This window comes from Glycine soja, chromosome 14 (genome assembly GCF_004193775.1).
Source record: "Glycine soja cultivar W05 chromosome 14, ASM419377v2, whole genome shotgun sequence".
NCBI lineage: Eukaryota > Viridiplantae > Streptophyta > Magnoliopsida > Fabales > Fabaceae > Glycine > Glycine soja.
In genome coordinates, this window is record NC_041015.1 from 26,627,881 (window position 1) to 26,650,650 (window position 22,770).

The following is a 22,770-nucleotide window of genomic DNA, read 5'->3' on the forward strand; positions in this document are numbered from 1 at the left end:
TTTACATTGGATTTATGTTCATGTAATTAATGAATTGTTCCGTGAACAAGTGTTAGTGTGTCAAATTGTTATATTTGTGTTGAACTGAAAGCTAGTTATATGTTTCTAATAGGCCGAAAACCAACTTTTTTATTTTTGGTGCCTCGATTTGAGGTGCGATTCGATGGAACGGGGCGCTGCTTTTATTTTTTTGTTGGTTCTTTGACATGCAAACATGCCAAATAGCGACCCTGTACAATCTCAAGCGGCTCCCACATAATTTTAAAAAAAGCCCGAACAGGGGTACTTAGGCATGTTTCTAAAAGACCCAAAACCATTTTTTTTTATTCTTTACTGTACGTATATATATGGTTAAAGTTTCTTAGTGACCATAACATTGTATTACTTTAACATATTTTTTCCAACATGACAATAAGTTTATTTTACATATTTTTTCCTTTAATAAAATTGTCATGTCATAATTTTTATTTTTTATTTCCATATTTGAATGAATGGAATAACATATTATTTTCAACATGACAATTTTTTTTATTTTCCTAATATTATCTCCTTGTTAAATTATTTTATCTTCTTTATTTTATATATTCAAATACCATTATAAATGTGACTCATGTGTGTGGTTTATATTTAAATTTCAAACCATATATTTATAGAGAGACAAACATAAATCATAAATGATGTAAGTAAATGTGTTTTATGACATACATAAACAAATACAAAAATTAATAATTTAAGTACAATAAAAATATAAATCCTAATCTATGTGGCGTCTCTGGCACGGCCTAAGACTTCCATCTGCGGCATCACCTCTAGCTCTCCTCAGACAACGAGTCATGATGTCATGTAAGTCAGTGCCCTCAGTGACCATCATGAGGTTGATGACCCGCTCCAAATCCTCAACAATCGCTCCTAAATCCTGAGCCATCCCCTGACATCCTTCGCAGTGAACCTGTCACAGTCAAAATATCAAAGTCAGTATCACATTTTAAAAAAAATTTAAATTATGAACAACTACAGAAGTTATGCTTACCACTAAATGCGTAGGGAGATCGGTCGCGACTGAAACCTCGAGGATGGGTGGCTCGACGAACTCCTCATGATGAGGAGGAGGTGGATGTCTCGACGCAGCAGTCTCCTCGGTCCGCGTGATGAATGGGTACGATATCCGAAAAACCACTCCATGTAGTCTGGCGCTACCTGTCCAGGAACTACACAGAACTCCCCTGAAGGCACCAAATGGTCTGAAAAATGCAGCCACCGATCATCTATATCATCACCCGTCAAAGAATCACAAACCAGTGGCGGAGGGACCGTCTGAAGGTAGCCAAACTGTCAAAGAACCCACTCAGGTTGAACGTGCACCACAATCTGACCCCATCTGAGCTGGCCGGTGTACGACGATATCAAGTCAAAGGCCTTGACTCCCCGGTGTTCACCATAGGGCATCCAGCACACGTCAGTCACAGTCAGGGCATCCAAACGTCTCCGATACGGGGCTCCCTTGATCCCCGTCATATGAGCCTTACCCGTAAGCCACCTACAGGCCCGTGGGCTCCTCTCATCATAAGCATCATGAACGACGGATGTATGCACTGTAGGAAAGTGCTCGTATATCCAGCACTACAAACACATAGTCAACATCAATAAAAAAAAAGAGATTCAATGCTACTTCAATTTAAATTATCAGTGATAATACATACCTAGAGAAGTGTAATATAACCGCCCAGCTGCCGTGTAGAGGCCTGCGACGCGTTGTTCAGATGCTCGTACATGTGGACTAATGCAGCCTCTCCCCAGGCGAATCCCCCTGCCTGGGCTAGGTCCCTGAAAGCCTCCAAGTGCACGACATGTACATGGGTTGAACTCTTGTTGGCGAAAAGAGTACAACCCACCAAGTGGAGCAGATATGTGCGGGCTACTACAACCCATCGTCTGGCCCTGCACTGGCTCTCATACAAGTCTCGAAGCCACCCCAACCGGACATGAGGCCCACCAGCCTGTCGGGTCTCAAATATAGCCTCCTCATGACTGACCTCAAGAAGCTCCGTCAGTAGACCAATCGCGTCTGAAGTAACAAGCGGCTCGAACGTATGCAGCGCGCCAGTGATGGGAAGGTGTAGGAGTGACGCCACGTCATCCAATGTGATCGTCAACTCGCCTACTGGCAGGTGGAACGTGCTAGTCTCGCGATGCCACCTCTTGACGAAGGCGGATATGAGTCTAGGATCAGTGGTGATAACAGAATACCTGATCAGTGGACTCAATCCGGTGCCAACAATCAACCCTTTGATCTCAGGCGTTGGTCTCCCAATTTTATATACTTTTCTACCGTGGGAGACCAACTTCAGATCGGGTCGTTCCTAAATTGAATAATAATTTATAATAACGTGTATATAAAAAACAATCCAACTATAAATAATTTTTATGTAATTAGTCAACATTAAAAACTGCGTACCTGTTTACTCCAGATGCTGTGTGCGACATGCTCAGCAAAATCGGTCAAAATCGATGGGTCACGTGGTCCACCGGGGAAACCCTCATCTGCAGCAGGTGACCCCAAGCTCCCATCAGTAGCCACTCCCTCTGTCTAAACAGCATCGGCGGCGCCTGTCATCTCTGGAGTGGCATCAGACACATGAGGAACATCCTCATGCAGCTGAGGCACATCCTCAGGTCTCTCTGTGACGTCCTCACACAGACGAACCCGTTGCCTATGTGTTGAAGCAGTAGGTCTACGACGCAGAGGAACATCAGCCTCATGCGCATCCTCACTAATGCCTCTACCTCTACCAGCTCCTAACGCATGACCTAAACCTTGTGTTCTAATCATGAAGAACATTTATTTTTTCGGTCAAATTAAATATTCAAATTAAATCATTACAAATTTGTTCAAACACATGTTTTGTATGTTTCTTACTAATTTGGTCAAATTAAGTTTTCAATGTTTCTTGGACATGATGTTCTCATGATATGTGTGACATTCTCATTTATGATATCTGTGACATTATGCTTCATTATGAGGGACATGTAGAATCAAGGCATGCTTTTTGTTTTTTGGTTTAGTATTTTGAAAATAGGACAAAGAATTTAGGAGACACAATTATCCTAAAAGCTGAAATTGAATAATGAAATTGTTTGCTTCCAAGGGAATAATCAAATCAAACATTATAAGATTTACTTCCAAGGGAAATATAATAGGCAGAATTTTTGGTTTCTGTTTGGATCATGTTTAAATTCTTTTTACAGCTCCAACAGGATTAACACTTACCCTTCTCTCATTAGTAACACAAAGCCCAAGATGAATGATGAGTGGTTCAAATCATGAGCTGATCCGAAGGGGGGGGGGGGGGGAAATGGCCTAGAGGATCACTTAAAAAAATTCCCACTGTTTTATCTCTATCTAACACATTTATTGTTTTCAATGAAGAAGTTTGAGTTCCATATTGTAGTTGGTCTAACAATCAGAGATTGGATTTAAGTTGTCTTAATTGATATGATATTGTGGAGCGCGTGCATGTTCAGAAGGAATTCCAAAGAAAAGAAAAAAGCTCATGGCACTTTCTAGGTTTCTTTAGATCAGGGAAATGGGTATTTTATATGTTTCTGTTCTTTGGTTTTGTATTTTCAAGATTGCTATCTTGTTAGCATTCAGTGTGCATGCGTGCTTGATTGTAGCACTCTCATTAGCATGAACTATGCTTGTGTAAGTGTCGTTATACATTTTTAGTGAATGATCAATTGATCTTTTGACAAAAAAAGAAAAAAGAAAAAAAGAGAGGAAGCATTTACATAAAAGAGATGGATAGCAGCAGATTGATGGCAGAGGAGTTTAAGTTCATTCAATTTTCGGTCATATGGTATCAGCTTTGAATTGCCATGCTTATAACATTGCTTAGATTGTGTAGGTGTCAGATTAGACAAATTTGTTTTCAATATCAAAAGAATTCCCATTGTCATTGACAGGTTGCAGGCTATTAGATTAGATTAGACAAATTTCTTTTCAATATCAAAATAAATTTAGAAACAGAGTAACACAAGAACTTTGTTTTCTTGTCTCATATTTTTTCCTAATTACAAGTCTAACAGTAGTCTGATAGTTGCATATTAGTATCCTAACTTACCTTGTTTTTTTTCTTAACCCTCTCATTCATCAGGGAAAAAGAATCCTAACTAATCCACATAATTTATGCAGTGTATACAGTCATTTAGACATCCTAACCAAATGACAACAAATAACAATTCAATTTAGACATCCTAACCAAATGAAAGCAAAATACAATAGGTGATGCATCAAAATTAGGGAGTTTGTGTAAGTTAAATACCATATACACTTTGTAATAGCAAATAAATTAAAAATAATAATTACTAATATCAATAAATTGGTGGTTCAGACAAAATTTTCAAGAAAAAAAACAAAAAAATAGCAAAACATGGTCCGCGAAAGAAGTTTCGCATGTTCTTCCGCGAGAAGGATAGGTAGCCTGCGGAAGAAGGTTCCGCAGGTTCTTCCGCGACCAGGAAATGTTGCCTGCGGAAGAAGGTTCCGCAGGTTCTTCCGCTGGATCCTATAGAAGAATTTGCAGAACCTTCTTCCGCTGGACCTAGCGGAAGAACCTTCTTCGCCTTCTTCCGCCGGAACCCGCGGAAAAGCCTTCTTACCTTTCTTCCACAGGATCCCGTGGAAGAACCCCTTCTTCTGCTACAATATCCAACTTCCCCTTCCACACGCGCAGAAGAAGGTTCTTCTCGCGGAAGTACCTTCGTCTTCAACCTCAGCCACCACACATCACTCATGTCGTCTATCCTACGGCCATTAACGCTTCCAAATGAAGACATGAGGTTAGAACACTAACCTGGATGGCGGAAGAAACATACAAAGCTAGCCAATGGAGGATGCCAATACCTGTGGAGGAGAAGAAGGGAACCAAATTTCAAAGCGCGGAAGAAGAAGCTTGCTATCTGATACACAGAAGACGAAGGAAGAAGACAAACCTTTTTGGAAGGAGAAGAACGAAAGCACGGAAGAAGAAGCTTGCGGGGAGGTTGCTGGGTGCACGGGAGAAGAAGGAAAGCGCAGAAGAAAACATTTTTTAAAACGGAAGAAGAAGAAAATGTTTTTTTTTTTAAAATATATTAACTTTTATTTTTTAAATGAAGGGTATTTTTGGAAGTTCATTCAATTGCTGGGTGCACTTGCAATTTTGTTGGGTGCACCTAGCAACACCCTTTCATAGTGCATACGCATGTCCGTTCAAGTTGTCAAATAGAACTTTTATTAACATTAACCGACAAATTAACGAGAACTGGCTAATAGATTAAAATTTTTAAGGGCCTTATGAACAATTGAGTTTTTAAAAACTACAGTCTAAATAACCAACGTCCAATCTCTCAAACATCAAAATGATTAATTACTCACTATTAATCAGATTAGAAATGTTAGCCATACACTTTTTTAAACACACTATTATTAATTAAAATTGTCACTTATTTAATGGGTTTTACTTACAATTTTCTAATTTTTAATAAAATTTAAAAGATAATAAAGAGTGTCCAAAAAATGTTTGAAAGTGTTGCTAACACTTCTCATTAATCGGATAGATACATTTCTCTAGCGCACAACCGCCTGTGTGTATAAACCAGCAACTCCTTTGACATACTTGTATAAATTAATATATGACGCTTATATCAAACTAAAATAAACATTCTCTCTTAAATGTGTGAACACTTTTTTCAACCACAACTTCACCTATTTAGTATTTATCGTGGTAACCATTGTTTTACTTCTGAAGATTTTACATTGCATAGAAGGATGAAACTTATAGAGAACAGTAGAGAATTGGATCCTTGGCCCATGATAGGCAACCATCAATGATTTAACATTAAGGACCAAAGAAACTTCAGAGAAAAAAATTCTACAATTTCTAAAAGTACAATAATAAGTATGTACCATCCCATCCCCAGTCCCTACCATGAGCGAATTGAAACAACAAAGGACTTTTTCTTTTCTTTTCGTTGAGGCGTTGGATATCAATGTTGCTATTTATGGTTCCACACCACTTATTATTTGGGGGTGGGGTATCCAATGCTCAGGAACCTCAATGATACAAATGACAGGGGGGGTATGAATGACACGGGGGGTCTACAGGAAGTAAGCATTACAAGGCCCAAGAGGAAGGTTAACAACATATTAACAGGAGACATCATGCATCATGCATAATACGTAGTAGACATCATGCAATAGGCATACCAAATCGCGCCATTTAGATAATGTAGAATATTATGGATATGATTCTGTTAGGATATTCCATGATTGCTCTTATTCTTCTGTTATTGCTGTCGGAAGTTTGTTCCTTAGCAGCTAGCAATATATATATATATATATATATATATATATATATATATATATATATATATATATATATATATATGTATGTATGTATAAGGCACTTCTCTTTGGAATATAAGAAAGAAATATCAGAAAAGCTCTCTCTTCTTCTCTCTCAGGAGGCTTGTCTTGGTCCTCGAATTTCAAGACGTAACATTGATGCTTTCATTTAGAGCCCATGGTTGCTATACCAGCTTCAACTACCGCAACCCACACCACCCACCAAACCACCTCTCCTCATTGCTTCCTCTCCACACTACCCTCCATCAACAACCACCTTCCTTTCCATTTCGGCACACACCTCGAATGGCGGATGCCGAACTTTCTGCCGCTCGCGAGGATCGCCTCGAGGCCGCCATGGCCAAACTTGCTACAGCTCAATGTCGCCTCGAATCCACACTGGATGCCCTTCTTCTAAAACTGCTTCCGAGAACCAGCCACCATTACCCATCGTCCTCCGTGCAGTCACCACCATCGCCTCCGCCTTCTAGGCTGACTGCACCTCCATGCCCCGTACCGATGCAACACAACCAATCACCCTTGCCGACTCCGCTGCCGACGCCGACTCCGCCGCCCGTGCCACCTCCGCCGTCCATGCTGACTCCACCTCCACTCCCCGCACTCATACAGCCGCATCCCACACCCTTGCCGGCTCCGTTTCCCATTATGGTCGTTCCCTTCCTTGCTAACAGCAACCCCCACGCGTCCTCTGATCGTCGCTAGATCACCATTTCCCAAGTCCGCAAGGAGTTCTCCAGCCGCTGCAACAACCACTCCTTCCTCTTTTATGCTACTATCGATGCCGCAAAATGGCTCGACTTCCACAACACTATCTTCATTTGCTCATTCCTTCACCCATTTTAATTTGGGATCCCGGTTCGATTTTGTCGAGGCTGGTTGTGACTTCGGGTGGTGAACTTAAGTGTCTTACTTGGGTGCCAAGTAGCAAAACTTGGACCACGTTTTAGTACACGCCTAAGAATCAGTGTGATGGCTACAGAGCGTGTGGTCCTTATGGGTTGTGTGACTACCAACGCTTCATCGGTTTGCACGTGCGTGGGAGTGTTCAGACTGAGGAACCAGCAGGCATGGAATTTGAGAGATGGGTCTGATGGGTATGAGAGGAACAAGAATTTGGATTGTGGGAGTGACAAGTTTTTGCATGTAAAGAACGTGAAGTTACCGTAGACAACCTATGTGTTTGTGAACAGGAGCATGAACCCAAGGGAGTGTCAGGATTTTTGCCTCAGGGATTGTTCTTGCACTGCTTATGCCAACATTCAGATCACAAACGAAGGAAGTGGATGCGTGACGTGGAGTGGTGAACTCATAGATATGAGGCTGTATAGAAGCGGATGCGTGACGTGGAATGGTGATTTGTAGATATGAGGTTGTATTGTTACGTCTTGCTTGCTCGGGAATTTGAAGCCATAGTTTGAAAATCCAACACCTTGAGGACAAGGTGTTTTTGATGGGCTCGGGAACCAATGTTACGTCTTGGAATTCGAGGACCAAGACAAGCTTATTGAGAGAGAAGAAGAGAGAGCTTTTTTGATATTTCTTTCTTATACATATATATATTGCTAGCTGCTAGGGAACAAACTCCCAACAACAATAACAAAAGGATAAGCGCAATCATGGAATATCCTAATAGAATGATATCCATAACATTCTACACTATCTAAATGGTGCGATTTGGTATGCCTACTACATGATGTCTACTACGTACTATATGCATGATGCCTCCTGTTAATCATGTTGTTAACCTTCCTCTTGGGCCTAGTAGTGCTTACTGCCTGCAGATCCCCTGTGTCATTCATACCCCCCCCCCCCCCCCCGTGTCATTCGTATCACTCAATCAACTGGGGGCATTTAATGTGAAGCTTTTGTAAATGTACTCAAGGAACTTATCAAAACTCATATACCTGAATTCCCTTCATGAACACAATATCTTTTAAGTGCTGCAAGCAAAAAGTCACAGGAGTTAAAAAAAAAACTAGAGTAACAGTTCATGTGGAATGAAATGAGAATTGCATAATAATAAAGAATCGAAAGAATTGTTTCAACCTCATTGTGGTCATGAAGCAAGATGGGAGTATTCTTCATTGGGGAGAAACTGAGCACAGGAATTCCTTTCTGTTTGAGGTATCGAGCATTAGTTGTGGATGCAAGAATTTCAGGCCTTGAAAGTTTTTCTCCAATAGATGATATAGCTTACTTGAAATCTGACCACCGTGGATAGGAATCATTGGTTGCGGTCATTAATAGGCGTCCAATGTAGTCTCTAAGGGGTCCTTTCTCTATAATCAGCCAATTTTGGTTGCCCAAAAACAAGACAAAAAAATTACAGTCAAGAAATTAATGGAAAAGATGACGGCGTTATGTTTTAACAACAGAGTGACAACTGATACTATAAAGGAATAGAACAAGACCTCATAGAATAAAAGAGCTTACAAGCTCTTGTACTATCCATGGTATTCAATCCCAAATAGCACTACAGAGTGGCTAAGCCTGAAAACCCTATAGTAAGATAATGGGTAGTGGGATGGTTGCAATTCAAAAGTTGAGACGCACATTATATACTTTATATTACACAAACATATATATGCTGATTTTTTTTTAAAAAAATGCCTAAAATTAAAGACATTCATGATGAATGATAAAAAATTAGAATTTGACACATGTTGTCAATAACAACAATCAATATCAGGAATCAAATAAGTTCAAGCCTCTAAAACTTAAAGCAACTAAGTATTCAAATTCAACTGGGAATACAGTAGCCAATTAGAAATAAAATAAATAAATAAATAAATTGTATGAGTCACTAATCTATGAGTAAATAGATTGTACGCATGTATATTTACTATTGCAAAAATAGCCTATTTTAATGTTGAGATTTTCCAGCACTAGTAAAGTCTTTTAATGTTGAAGTAGCTTTAAAAACCTCCAACGGTGACAGTGACACTGTGATGCATATCTATCTTTTTCTAAAGAGTCTCCTGTATTGTGTATGTAATCACCATCTAATGATTTATGCCTCATTTTTTGTAGTTTGATATCAGCATCAAGTTGTTTTTCTTGGATCATTGTCCCATATCCCATATCCCATTTATTGCAAGGACCTTGTAAATTTATGTGAAGCAAGATATTGAACGAATGAAAACCAATATATATTCCCTTGTAGCATTCAACCGGTTCATCTTAGATTGTGATATAGCAACATGTGCTACAATTCCATTCAGCCAAAGAACTAGTAATTGTTTGAGATCACACTTTTCTTGAAGCCTCTGGTGATTGTGGAGTTTCTGAGCCTGAAGTAAACCACTAATCATTAGCATCCATTATCACTGCATCTTCTTGAACTGCAGCCATAAAGGCCTTTATACAGGTGAAAAATTACAAACCGCTCATATATATTCTAATTGCTTCATCCTCATTTTCCATACATCAGTTATCCTATTGAAAGCATCCACAGCAGAGACAACACCCACAATAGCTTTATTTATCTTCATTTAGAAGCACCTTATTAATTGTTCCCCCTGGTGCTGGTAAGGCAAGATAATCCAATTGCAAGGTATAGGAATTGAGTCCCATTTTAGAAGTATGGGACTTGGGTGTGGGGTTTAGAAGGCATCGGGCTCTTCAATTATAATGGCTAGCTCTTGTTAATTTTGATGTGGTTCTCCCAAGGGTTTTATCAAATGGTATCAGAGTTTTGCACCATGTCTCTCAATTGCAAAGCAATGTGGTTCGCTGTGCACTAACCCTTTTTGACTAGTCTCACATGGACTGATGGACATTGCAATGTTCTTGTGCGAATGGTATCACGAAGAAGAGAAAATAAGGAATTTGCAGCAAAGGACCAAATGAAAGAGAGAGAACAACCAAGGGAAGCAATGGTAACTGGGGTTTGAGACAAGAGGGGATAGAATACAACAAACTAACATAGGCTGGCAGCAGGATGCTAGAAAACACCAGAAATACTACTAGAGAAGGGTGGGTTGGTGTGATTTGTTTAGATGAAAGAGTGTTTCATGGCGGGAAAATTAGGAAAAATAATGTTTTTCCCTACGCTCTAGAAGGGAGGAGAGATAACAATTTTTGTCCTTGAAAAACCTCTAAACAATGGTGTTACAGGGGGTTGAAAAGGGTTTTTGAAACACCTCACGCCCATAGAGGTTGGCTGTGAACTAGCATTTGGACTAGTCCTAGACAAACACTACAATGCAAGCACCACCACCTGCACCGCTCATTTGCAGCATAGAGACATGGTAAGAAGCTCTAATACCAATTATTAAGACCCTGGGGAGAACTACACCACAAAAGCAAGCCATTGTAGTTGGAGAACTCAAGGTTAAGGCCTAATAAACCCTACATTAGAATGCCAAACTTTCATTGTGATACTCAACTCTCACACCTTGCAATATGATCCTAACAATAATCTGAGATACATTAAAGATATTGCGACATTCTAATACTTTGTAACAAGCGTGATGCTAAGTGAACTTTGGTTTAGGGGAGGGGAGTTAGAATATTAATATTACTATTGATGTTAGGAGTGTTATTGGGCTAAGCTTGTACCAGTTGTACTATGCTCGCATTTGACTTAAATTCTTAGTATAAATATTAAATACAAGTATGAAGTTTAATTAGTGTTTTGTATCACAGCATCACACACGTACACATCTTCTCTTTTCTACCCAAATTCAGTCCAATTCTTAAATTTCAATATGGTGCATCCAGAATCAAGACTGAAACCAAAAAAGAAAATCTATTAATATAGTACTCAAAAGCCATAAAGACATAAGTGCAGACAATTCTTTGCAGGGTGTAAATCAACCAGCAGATCTCCCAACCCCATAGGCAGTCAATCAATTCCAACAGACACAAATTCAGTAAAATCAGAATTTCTTCAATTTCAACAGAGAAGGCTTATAGTAATAGTCATATACATACATATTGTAATCTAATAGAATTAAAACTTTACAACATGCATAAAAAATGCTTATTAACAAACCTTCCAAACATCTTAGTTGTTAGAAATGCAATCCCTAGGCTGTGGTTTATTGTTAATCGATTTGTTGTACTAACCAACCAGTCTCTTGGAAGATTATGTAGCAATGATAATCAGTCATGCTATAGTGCTAGTTGAGTATCTGTCGTTTAGATGGATCTTTAGTATCATAGACATAAAATAAAAAAGCTATACAGAAGGAATGGAATTGTAAATATATAGCAAATGTGCTCATACTCTGTTATCATAAACGACAGGGATGTAAAACAATCTAAGACTACAGTACCAGACTCAGTCAGTAGCACCCAAGCAAGGAGAATCCAAAATCCTACTTGAACAAAAAATGCAGCCAATGACAACATACTGGATAAATGCCTGAAACTAACAGCAACATTTCCCATTAAAAATCTCACCTCATATGACATATTCCTAACAGCCGGCGCCCATTCCTTTGCAATTCTCCTCCTCATTTCCTCCGCATCTGTCGTTGGTGTCAGCCTCAGATCAAACCCAGCTTCTGCCCCTAAAGGCTGGACGTTCATCACAAACCCCTGCACAAACACACACCATCCATTTCAAAAACAACCACAACCAAATTCAAATAAACCATCAATCAGGTTCTCAAAGTATTATTACCCTTTCTCTTAAATTAATCCCTTTAGTAATAAAACTACATAAATAATCCCAAAATATTGAATATCCATCTATTTAATCTCCAAGTTGATATATTTTACAAACATTTAGGTACTAATTTGAAGGGTTTTCCAATACTTAAAAGGACTACTTACCATCATTTCTAATACTTGAAGAATTACTTACATAGTTATTTTTACTTTAAGAATCAATCAAATTTAATTAAAACATAACCATGCATTCCCAAACTCACATCTTTAGAAGCAACCCCAACCTTAAAATAAAATAAACCGGATTTACCGACACAACCTCAGCATTCAATGCGTTCCCCGCCTTCACCACATCAAACTGACTCTCCATGAACCTATTCACTACCTCCACACTCTCCATCAAATTCTCCATCGCACTCCCATCGTACATCCTCGACCCGTGCTCGGGCAGTCCCCTTGCCCTAATCTTCACGTTCCACGGAACCCTATCCGAGTAGAAAACCCTAAATTCGTCGCCCGGCGAGGCCTGCCCCTCGCCGAGCGCGAATCCGACGTTGAGCCCGTCGAATTCCTCAGACTCAACAAACTTGGCGGCGCTGTCGAAGCCGCCGATTTCCTCGTCGGGGACGAGGGAGATGTGGATTGTGCGGTGTAGGGTGAAGGACTGAGATTTGAGGTTGCGGATGGCTTCCAGATATTGAATAGTGATGCATTTGTCATCCTGGGAGCCGCGGGCGAAGATGGCGCCGGAGGAGGTGCGGTGGACGGAGAAGGGAGGGTGGAGCCATTTCTCGGGCTCGGCAGGGACGGAGTCGAGGTGGGAGTTGAGGAGGAGGAAGGGGTTGGAGCCCGACCTGGTTGGACGAACTCGAGGGTTTGGGTTTTGAGGCCCAGGCTTTGGGCCTGGGCTTTGAGGAAGAAGACCACGGAGGAGTCGTCTGGGGAAGGGTGGGCCGTGTTGATACGGAGGTAACGCTGGAAGCGCGTGATGGGAGTGTCTTCTTGTGCTTCGAGGAGGAGTTTGTGTTGTTAGGTTGTTGCGGTTGCGAAGTGGGGAAGAAGGAGAATGAGAGTGAGAAAGCGAGGATAGGAAAATGGGACTGTGGAGTGGCCATGGAAATGGACATGGGGACAAAGCAAGTCAACTCAGGTGCTTGGTACGGTTCCACTCAACAACACATTGTGGAAGATCTGGATTAGCGTAATAGATTCAAGTAAAGGCTAACTAAAGTCTAAACTCAATATAAAATCAAGACATGCGATCTGCCAACGTATCCTTACTTTTTTAGTATGAGATACTAAAAAAAACAAAGATTGTGTAAATTAGAAAATCTTACGCACAAATTACTTTGCCAAGTAAAAAACACACAAACTTTTCATTTTATGGCGGCTTACAAAGTCATTTGTGGCAGCTAAAGCCACCACAATATTTTAAAGAAACAAAAAAGGCTGGAAAGTAAAATATTATTTTAAATATTTTAAAGCCACGGCAAAATACAACAACCTAAAGAATAAACTTGCTCAACTAATTCACATTTTGCTTAAAGAAATATGTTATTCAAACCAACATAAGAAATTACCCAAAATCAAAGATATAAATTATTCGAATATCAAATAATTCCAAATAAAAAAACATTTTATGATTTAAATATCTTAAACAAAATATTTTTTTAGCCCCAAAAACCAAATCGTAATAAAATAATAATAAAAATAAGTGCCACGACATCATTTAATGATGGAAGGGACAAAAATGATCAAAAGTTGTGACAAAAAAAAGTTGGAGGACATTGATCGATCATCAAAAAAATTAAGGAGCAAAATCATAAATGTTAAAAGTTTAGAGACTAAAAACATATTTTATCCAATCATAAATAAAATAAGAGAAAATAGTTATTAGGTAAATAGTTGTTATACTATTTTTTAATTATAAATGAATAATAAGTTTTTTAAAAAAACTTTTGTACTAATTAAAGAGTTGTCTAAGTAATTTTAAGTGGAAGTAAGGTTAAAGAATCTCATCCTAGGTGGTCCAATCTAATTTTAAAAAGTGCATTAAAAATTGGACTATTTTTTAGTTCACCTTCTATAAACAAATTTTGCTACCAATTATCCCATTATTTCAAATATATATATATATATTAGATTTGGATTTAAAATCTATATCCATTTAATTGGATAAAATTTGTTCCACTTTCTTTGAAATCGGTTTATAGTTTAAAACTAGTTTGATTTTAAATCTAGTTTTAATTTTTAAACAATTTTGTCCCACTTAGGGTGGGACTACTTTTGGTTGCCCTTATTTTGGGTTATTTTTATTCAACATCGACCAGAACAATTTTGTTGACCTTGATTAGGGTTGTTTTTGCCTGATCTTGGTTAGGGAATTTTTGATCAATGACGATTGAGAGAATTTTCGGTTGACTTTGTCCAGGTTTGTTTTTTTGCCGATCTTGCCTAAGGTTATTTTTAGTCAACGTCAATCCAAGCAAATTTTAACCGATCTCAATCAAGACTATTTTTTACTAATCTCGGATAGAGTAATTTTGGCCAACGTCAGGCAAAGTGTAATGACCCATCTCGTCGCTACGATATCACCATCCTAAATCGCGATAAATTCAATTTTTAACTAAAAACTCCCTTAATTTTTGCTTATGAAAATGAAGATAATTTTTTTTTTTGTCTTGACATACATTCACCAAACCATACACATTTACTTAATAGAATATATATATATATATATATATATATATATATATATATATATATATATATAGGAATAGTAACTCAGTACACTTCATACATATAATTGAAATATGAGATTTACGTCTTTAGTTCAACAAAAGGAATCATGAACCATCTATGGAGGAATTGATTAACAAAACACAACTCTCTCCCAACATAATCCCAACATCATCACATCAGCTTGGCGGCTCCTCAACAAAATCTCATTCTTGCACCCTACTGCTGTCATTCTGCTCCCACAAACGAGGTTCGCGATCATCACAGGTATCAACCACACGATACAAAATTGCAAGGGTGAGTTCATTATAAAAAGAACCAATGCTAAATCCAAATATTCACAATTAGCAAGAAAACATAGGCAAACATCGTGAGCTTACACAACATTCATTATTCATGATCCACATTCAACAATTATTCATGATCCACATTCAATAATTATTCATCATCCATCCATGGATCAAATCAATACTACTCAGAATGATGCATGCACCTGACCTCAACTCTCAGATGCAATGTGGTACATACCATCAACCAAGGAAATAGCCTAAGCGTGTCCAGACGACATCTCACTTAGGGAAACTATGCATTAATTGTCGAGGCCACCTAGTCGTGCACCGTAACTCCCCCCCTTGGTGATCAGCCTGGGCCACAAGGGAGTTCCCTACTAGGTGACGCACAGGCATGAAACATGGGCACCATCAAGTGTAAAAACCATGGATGAATTAAAGATCCTAAGCATCCCTTTAGAGATGTTTAAACTCTTTAACCACTTTATATTTCCCCCACCAGGGACATCCGATAAGGTCAATGCACCCCCCATGGACATACACAACATACGACGTATGAACGTGAGCACCATCATGTACAAAGACCATGAATGAATTAAAGATCCTAAAAATCCCCTCGGAGATGTTTAAACTCTTTAACCACTCTATTTTCCCCCACTAGGGACATCCGACAAGGTCAATGCACCCCCCATGAACATACACAACATCCAATGTATGAAACATGGGCACTATCAAGTACAATGACCATGGATGAATTAAAGCTCCTAAGCATTCCCTTTAGAGATGCTTAAATTCTTTAACCACTCTAGTTTCCCACACAAGGGACATCCGACAAGGTCACTTCACCCCCCCATGAACATACATAACATGCACATCTCAATGTATTTCCAACATCATCAACATTCTATTTCAATATCATTCTCAACATAAACATCATCTCATCTCAATGACGTTATCAACAACCACAACAACAACCTGATTTCATATTCTCATAATCATCAATAATAACATCAATTCACGTTGACATGATCTTCATTAGCAACGTCATCTCAAATCAATATCACCACATGTAAATTAATGTCATCAATAGCAACATCAACAGTAAGTCGCATTCCGCATATACATATATTTTTTTCATTCCTGAGATTCACACTTCCCAGGTTTTCAAACAACGCAAGTCAAATAAGGAAAATTATTTTATTCATCAACAATAGATTTATTGCATCCCATTCGTCAAAAGCATTGTTTTCTAAAGAAAAACTTAGCATGCAACAAGGACAAGCATGTATTCCCTTAGTTAGGTTCCCTAACCCTAACTATGGTATCAAAAATGGTAAATTTTATAATAAACTCCCTTCACCTATCATGAGCTCTTGGTCAATTCCTCTTTGCATTACTCAGAGGTCTCTCTCTCGTTCATGCTCGTCAGTCCAAACGCAAGTCTCTATATGTCAAATTGAAGGAAAAATCAATATAGATTTCAAAAGCAAGGTAAATGACAACATTTGGGGTCAAATACCCCTGTCAAAACATAAAGGGCTAAGGGGTGTTTCGGATTTTACAAATGGAAACATCATTTTGAAATTCCGATCATGCCAATGTGACCAGGGTTCAGTGAATGCCGCAAAAATAACCTCAATGTTATAAAAAGATAACTTTTACAATGTCCCATTCTCTAGGGTTTCTCAAAAGAAGTGTAAAAACACCTTATTACAGTACCTAACACATAAGAGACACTAAGAGGAACCCAAACTAACTAGGAGAAGGTTTAGAAGTCAAGATTACCTCAAGGAAACTTTGAAATGGAGGATTGAGGTATTTTCTCCACTGAATCCTTGAGGAGGATTCTGAGGATTCCACTACGATTAATGTTCCTCTTGGTGTGGGGGTTCAATGGCAAGCAACGGCGGCTTACGGTGATCACCGGTGGTGGAAAAATGAGGTTTTATAGTTTGGGTGGCGTTTTTGAGAAGAGAAGAGTGAAAAATCGTGTTTTCACACTGAGGATGTATATATAACCTGCAAATCGTGCTTAGCACACCTCTGGGTGCTCAGCGCCATTCCCTCTCTATTGGAATTGGGCTTAGCGCACCTCTGGGCACTCAGCGCCATTCCCTCTCTACTGGAATTGCGCTTAGCGCGCCATTCGCGCTTAGAGAGAGACCAGAAGTTGTATTTTTAAATTCTCAATGGTAAGACTGTGGAAACATGTCTTAGAAAGCTTCAGACAAAATTTGGAGATGATCCAACGGTTAACAAATCCGGGATCGCGATTTTACTAAACTAGGTTTTGGTAAAATCTAAAATCTCATAATTTCAACTTTGCTCAACAAAACTCCACATAACTCAACATCTACATCAAGAAATTCACACACGACTAATTCAAGGCATACTTCAACTCATTTGAGTCAACCATTTAGTCAAATAACACAATAAATACAATTAAACATCAATTTATAACTTGTAATATTTCAGGGTGTTACACAAAGAAGTTTTTGGTTGACTTCGGCCAGGCTTGTTTTTGGTTGACCTCGATTATGATTGTTTTTGTAATTTTATTTTCCTTTAGACTCACTTGCATGTGAATGAGCTTCATTGTCTCTGCTACTATAGCTTCTTCTTTCATTATCGTCTTTCTGATGAGGTATATAACATTCTACCAGGATAAACATGAAGAATGAAAGCTCATGGCTTTTGTTTTTTCATGTTCATCCCAACATACTCGATATTACCATCATTTATTATCTTTTGTATATATAAGCTCATTGTTTCCCACTCTTCCATTGCAAGTAGTCTACATTGAATCACAACAAGGATTAGGATGAGTTTATAAACTCGACTATTTTAAAACCTAAACTCATCCAAAAGGAAATGAGGACAAGGAGAGTGAAATCCACCCTAATCTCGTTCTCATGCCTATCTTATTTATAGATATTTTAGTGTATATAATTTTTTTGAGAGATATAAATTGAATGATAAATAATAACATAAGAGTAAATTAAATAAAAGTGTGATATATTTTCTTGAGATTTGTTAAAACTATGTCATTTGTTAAATGCAATAAAACATTTTTTTTTAAAAAAACTTCAAGTTTATTTTTAAAGCAAAATATATTCCTATAAATATTTATATACTTTATGTCTATTGTCATTTGAGGATTTTTATCTTCCTTTTCTTTTCATTATAACTATAGAGGTAACCTTCAAGATTATAACTACCTTCTTTATTACTTCTATGTTCTAACTATGAATTTCATTACAAAGAGATACAACAGATAATGTTTCCAAAGAAATTCTTATTAGTTAATCCAAATAACATATTTGACAAATGAAATTCATAAATAGTACATAAAATAGTGGCACTTAACAAAAAAAAAAGTAAGTGTGAGAATTAAGTCAAATGAAATCATGTTTTCTTTCTATTAACTTTACATGCATTCCTCAAAATGACTGATTAGAAAGGAAAAGTCCAAAAAAAGTGAAACTTCTCCACCACACTTCATCAAGCAATTGCAAATTCAAGATTCAAACATAATATAAATGTAACACGTAAGAAAAAAATTAACAACTAACAAAGTGATATTTTTAAATCACGTGACACATTTTAATTTGAATAAAAATGGAGATGTGAAAATAAAAACAACAATTTTAGTTTATTTATTAAAAAATATAGATAAATTATTATACAATTATATAATTTTTTGAAAGTTTGTTGGGCCTCTTATAGCCATGAGTCATAGGTTGTTGCACCTCCCAACATGGCCCAAGGTCAACCCTTACATCTAATATAAATTCCATTTTTCTAAACCTATGTCATGACTACTTTGGTGCATTGCAGGTGGTTCCTCATTTCCTGATGCAATCCTCCCTAGGAAGGGACCAGTTACCAGAGCCATGAGCAAGAGGCTCCAAGAGGATTGAGCTAGAGTTGTTGAAGAAGGCCCGAGAGTTCTCATGAACCTCAGGGTAGATTTTTGAGCCCATGGGCCAAGGTTGGGTCCACTTATCTTTGTACATATTTGATGTAAACCCATTTGCACAAGGGTTGAAGATGGATCTTCAAAGGTTTTTCTTTCTTTTTTTTATGAAATTTATTGAATGAGAGAGAAAGTGACGAGTTTATGGAGGTTGAATGTAAGGTATTTGGTTCAAAGTTTGAATGTGTTTGGATGGAAAATGAAGATGATAACAATGGTGTTCAAGTGGGATTAAAGAATGAAGGTTTAGAAAGATGAAAAAGGAGAATGAAGAAGGGGGTTGGAAGAATCACTCCTCCGGAATTGGTGTCACACACAAGGTGGTGTTCTTTGATAAACCAATTTCTTGAATCACTCAAGTAACTAAGGAGATTCACTCTCACACTTTAGAAGGTGATTAAAAACTCAAATTCAAGGACTATTTTTTTATTAGAAAATGTGCAGCCTATAAATAGGAATGACATCAAGTTGGTTACACAAGTGAAATGATCACCAATAACAACAATTGATGGTGTTATTAAACCTAATTAAAACTAGAATTGATAACAACAATTGATGGTGTTATTATACCTAATTAAAACTAGAATTAAGACACATAAACATATGGAAAATTGTGCAACTCCTTGGTCAGCCAAGAGGCAGCCACAATCCTAGAGTTTTCACCTTATTAAACCTTAATTTCTTTAAATTAAAACAAGCCTATAGGTGGTGCAAATCCCAAGAGAATTGATAGACAATTTAATACAAGTTTGGGCCTTTATTTCAACTAACAAAATGCTAATAAAACCACTCAACAAAAGTGGCACCCTCTACGCTTCTTGGAACATGGTGCAATTAACAATCCGAAGCTTCTCCACTTGTAACATGGGCCTAAATTCAAATAGCATGGTTAACACTTGTTGAAGAGCTTCCTTGGCCTTCTTTGTTCTAGCCTTTGCCATAGGTCCTCCAAGTCCTTCTAAAGGTTCCTTGCCCTTATTCCTTGCCTTGTCCTCATCACTCTCTCCCTCTTCAAAAGGATTTGTCCTCAAATCGGATTCTCCATCTACATAAAAAAGAGTTAAGTCAGACATATTAAATGTAGTACCACCGGGCAATTCAATCTTGTATGCATTGTCATTTATCCTTTCAAGTACTTGAAATGGACCATCCCCTCTTGGTTGAAGCTTGGATTTCCTTTGCTTCGGAAACCTCTCCTTTCTCATGTGAACCCAAACCCAATCTACGGGTTGGAAAACAACATTTTTGCGCCCCTTGTTTGCTTGTTTAGCATAGCTCTCATTCCTCTTTTCAATTTGGGCCTTGACTCTTTCATGGAGCTTTTTCACATAGTCCATTTTGGCTTGTCCTTCCTTATGCTTAAAAACTGAAATATTAGGCATTGGCAACAAATCAAGAGGAGTTAGTGGATTGAAACCATAAACAACCTCAAAAGGAGAACAACTAGTGGTGCTATGCACAATCCTATTATAAGCAAATTCAATGTGAGGTAAGCAAACTTCCCAATTTTTAAGATTCTTTTTCAAAACGGTCCTTAGCAAGGTACCCAAAGTCCTATTCACGACCTTCGTTTGTCCATCCGTTTGAGGGTGACAAGTTGTAGAAAATAGTAGCTTAGTACCCAACTTCCCCCATAAGGTCCTCCAAAAATGGCTTAGGAACTTGGAGTCCCTATCACTAACAATGCTTCTTGGTAATCCATGGAGTTTCACCACTTCTTTGAAGAACAAATCCGCCACATGATTAGCATCATCAAATTTCCTACAAGGAATAAAATGAGCCATTTTAGAAAACCTATCAACAACAACAAATATGGAATCCTTACCATTACTTGTTCTAGGCAGCCCTAAAACAAAGTACATTGATAAATCAATCCATGGAGAATCCGGAATTGGTAAAAGGGTACACAAACCATGAGGCATTACCTTTAACTTGGCCTTTTTGCAAACAATACAACGCTCACAAAATTTCTGCACATCTTTCTTCATGTTAGGCCAATAAAAATGCTTTCAATGTATCTAAGGTCTTTTGGACCCCAAAATGTCCCATCAACCCTCCTTCATGGGCTTCACACACAAGCAAGTTTCTAGTAGAACACTTGGGCACACATAATTTATTTTTTTTGAAAAGATAGCCCTCATATTTATAAAAACCATCTTTAGAAAACTTTTCACAATTTTTGAAGATTTCACCAAAGGTGTCATCTCCTTCATACATTTCTTTCAAGCAATCAAATCCAATCATTTTTGTTTCAAGCATAGAAAGCAAAAAGTGTCTCCTTGACAAGGCATCCGCAACAATATTTCCTTTTCCCTTTTTATGTTTAATAACATAAGGAAATTGCTCAAGAAATTCCACCCATTTGGCATGCCTTTTATTTAGCTTACATTGTCTTTTTAAGTATTTTAGGGACTCATGGTCTCTATGGATCACAAACTCCTTGGGATAAAGATAGTGTTGCCATGTTTTCAACGCTCTTACTAAGGCATACAACTCCTTATCATAAGTAGAATAGTTAAGGGTAGGACCACTTAATTTTTCGCTAAAATAAGCAATTGGATGACCTTCTTGTAACAGTACAGCCTCAATCCCAACATTTGAAGCATCACATTCAATTTCAAAAGATTTTGAAAAATTTGGCAAAGCAAGTATGGGGGCATTGGTTAACTTTTTCTTAAGAGCATTGAAAACTTCTTCTAGTTTCTCCCCCCATTTGAAAACAACATTTTTCTTAATTACCTCATTCAAAGGTGCTGCCAAGGTACTAAAATCCTTCACAAATCGTCTATAAAAACTTGTTAGGCCATGAAAACTTATCACCTCGGTCACACTTTTAGGTGTAGGCCACTCTTGGACAGCCTTTACCTTTTCTTCATCAACTTGAACCCCTTTGGAACTCACTACAAAACCAAGAAACACAACATGGTCTTTGCAAAAAATACATTCTTCAAGGTTAGCATACAATTGTTCCTTCCTAAGCACACACAGCACCGATTTTAAGTGTGCAACATGCAAATCAAGGGTTGTGCTATAAACAAGGATATCATCAAAGTACACCACCACAAATTTACCAATGAATTCTATCAAAACATGGTTCATTAATCTCATGAAAGTGCTTGGTGCATTAGTCAAACCGAAAGGCATAACCAACCATTCATATAATCCATATTTAGTTTTGAAAGCAGTTTTCCATTCATCTCCTTCTTTAATCCTTATTTGATTGTAACCACTTTTCAAATCAATTTTGGAAAAGAAACAAGCACCATGCAATTCATCAAGCAAATCATTAAGTCTAGGTATTGGATACCTATATTTAATGGAAATATTGTTTAAAGCTCTACAATCGGAGCACATCCTCCAAGAACCATCTTTTTTTGGAACCAAAATTATCGGGACAACACATGGACTCAAGCTATCTCTTACCCATCCCTTACCAATGAGTTCCTCCACTTGTCTTTGGATCTCCTTGGTCTCTTGAGGGTTACTCCTATAAGTTGGCCTATTAGGCAAAGAAGCTCCCGACACGAGATCAATTTGATGCTCAATTCCCCTCAATGATGGCAACCTACTTGGAACACTTGATGGAAACACCTCCTCAAATTCCTGCAAAAGAGTTTTCACACTAGAAGGCAATTCAAAGTTGTCAAAAGTGTTAGTGGTCAAAACATAATTTTTGCAAATCAACAAGTATAAGGGCTATTTTGAATGAAACAACCCTTTGACCTCTCCTTTTGTAGCTAGAA

The 22,770-nt window shown here is 37.9% G+C and overlaps 1 protein-coding gene and 1 pseudogene across 1 annotated transcript; both read right to left on the reverse strand.

Annotated features, from left to right (window-relative positions):
- Positions 1 to 625: 625 nt before the first annotated feature.
- LOC114383955 (protein MAIN-LIKE 1-like) lies at positions 626 to 4,836 on the reverse strand. The gene is made up of 6 exons (XM_028343652.1): positions 4,529 to 4,836; positions 2,705 to 2,822; positions 2,456 to 2,587; positions 1,701 to 2,360; positions 1,031 to 1,620; positions 626 to 949 (listed from the first exon to the last, which is right to left on the reverse strand). Exons 1-4 carry the CDS (start codon positions 4,834 to 4,836, stop codon positions 1,701 to 1,703), a joined length of 1,218 nt encoding a protein of 405 aa, XP_028199453.1. The 3' UTR covers positions 626 to 949; positions 1,031 to 1,620.
- Positions 2,587 to 13,051, reverse strand: LOC114383956 (annotated as a pseudogene).
- Positions 13,052 to 22,770: the final 9,719 nt, after the last annotated feature.

Bases quoted from the DNA above. Each gene is read 5' to 3' on its own strand.
- LOC114383955 (XM_028343652.1), bottom strand. From the start codon at position 4,836: ATGTCTTCATTTGGAAGCGTTAATGGCCGTAGGATAGACGACATGAGT. The intron at 2,588-2,704 runs GTTCGTCTGTGT...GATGCTGTTTAG, and splicing joins CTTCAACACATAGGCAACGG to ACAGAGGGAGTGGCTACTGA. The intron at 2,361-2,455 runs GTACGCAGTTTT...TATTCAATTTAG, and splicing joins ACAGCATCTGGAGTAAACAG to GAACGACCCGATCTGAAGTT.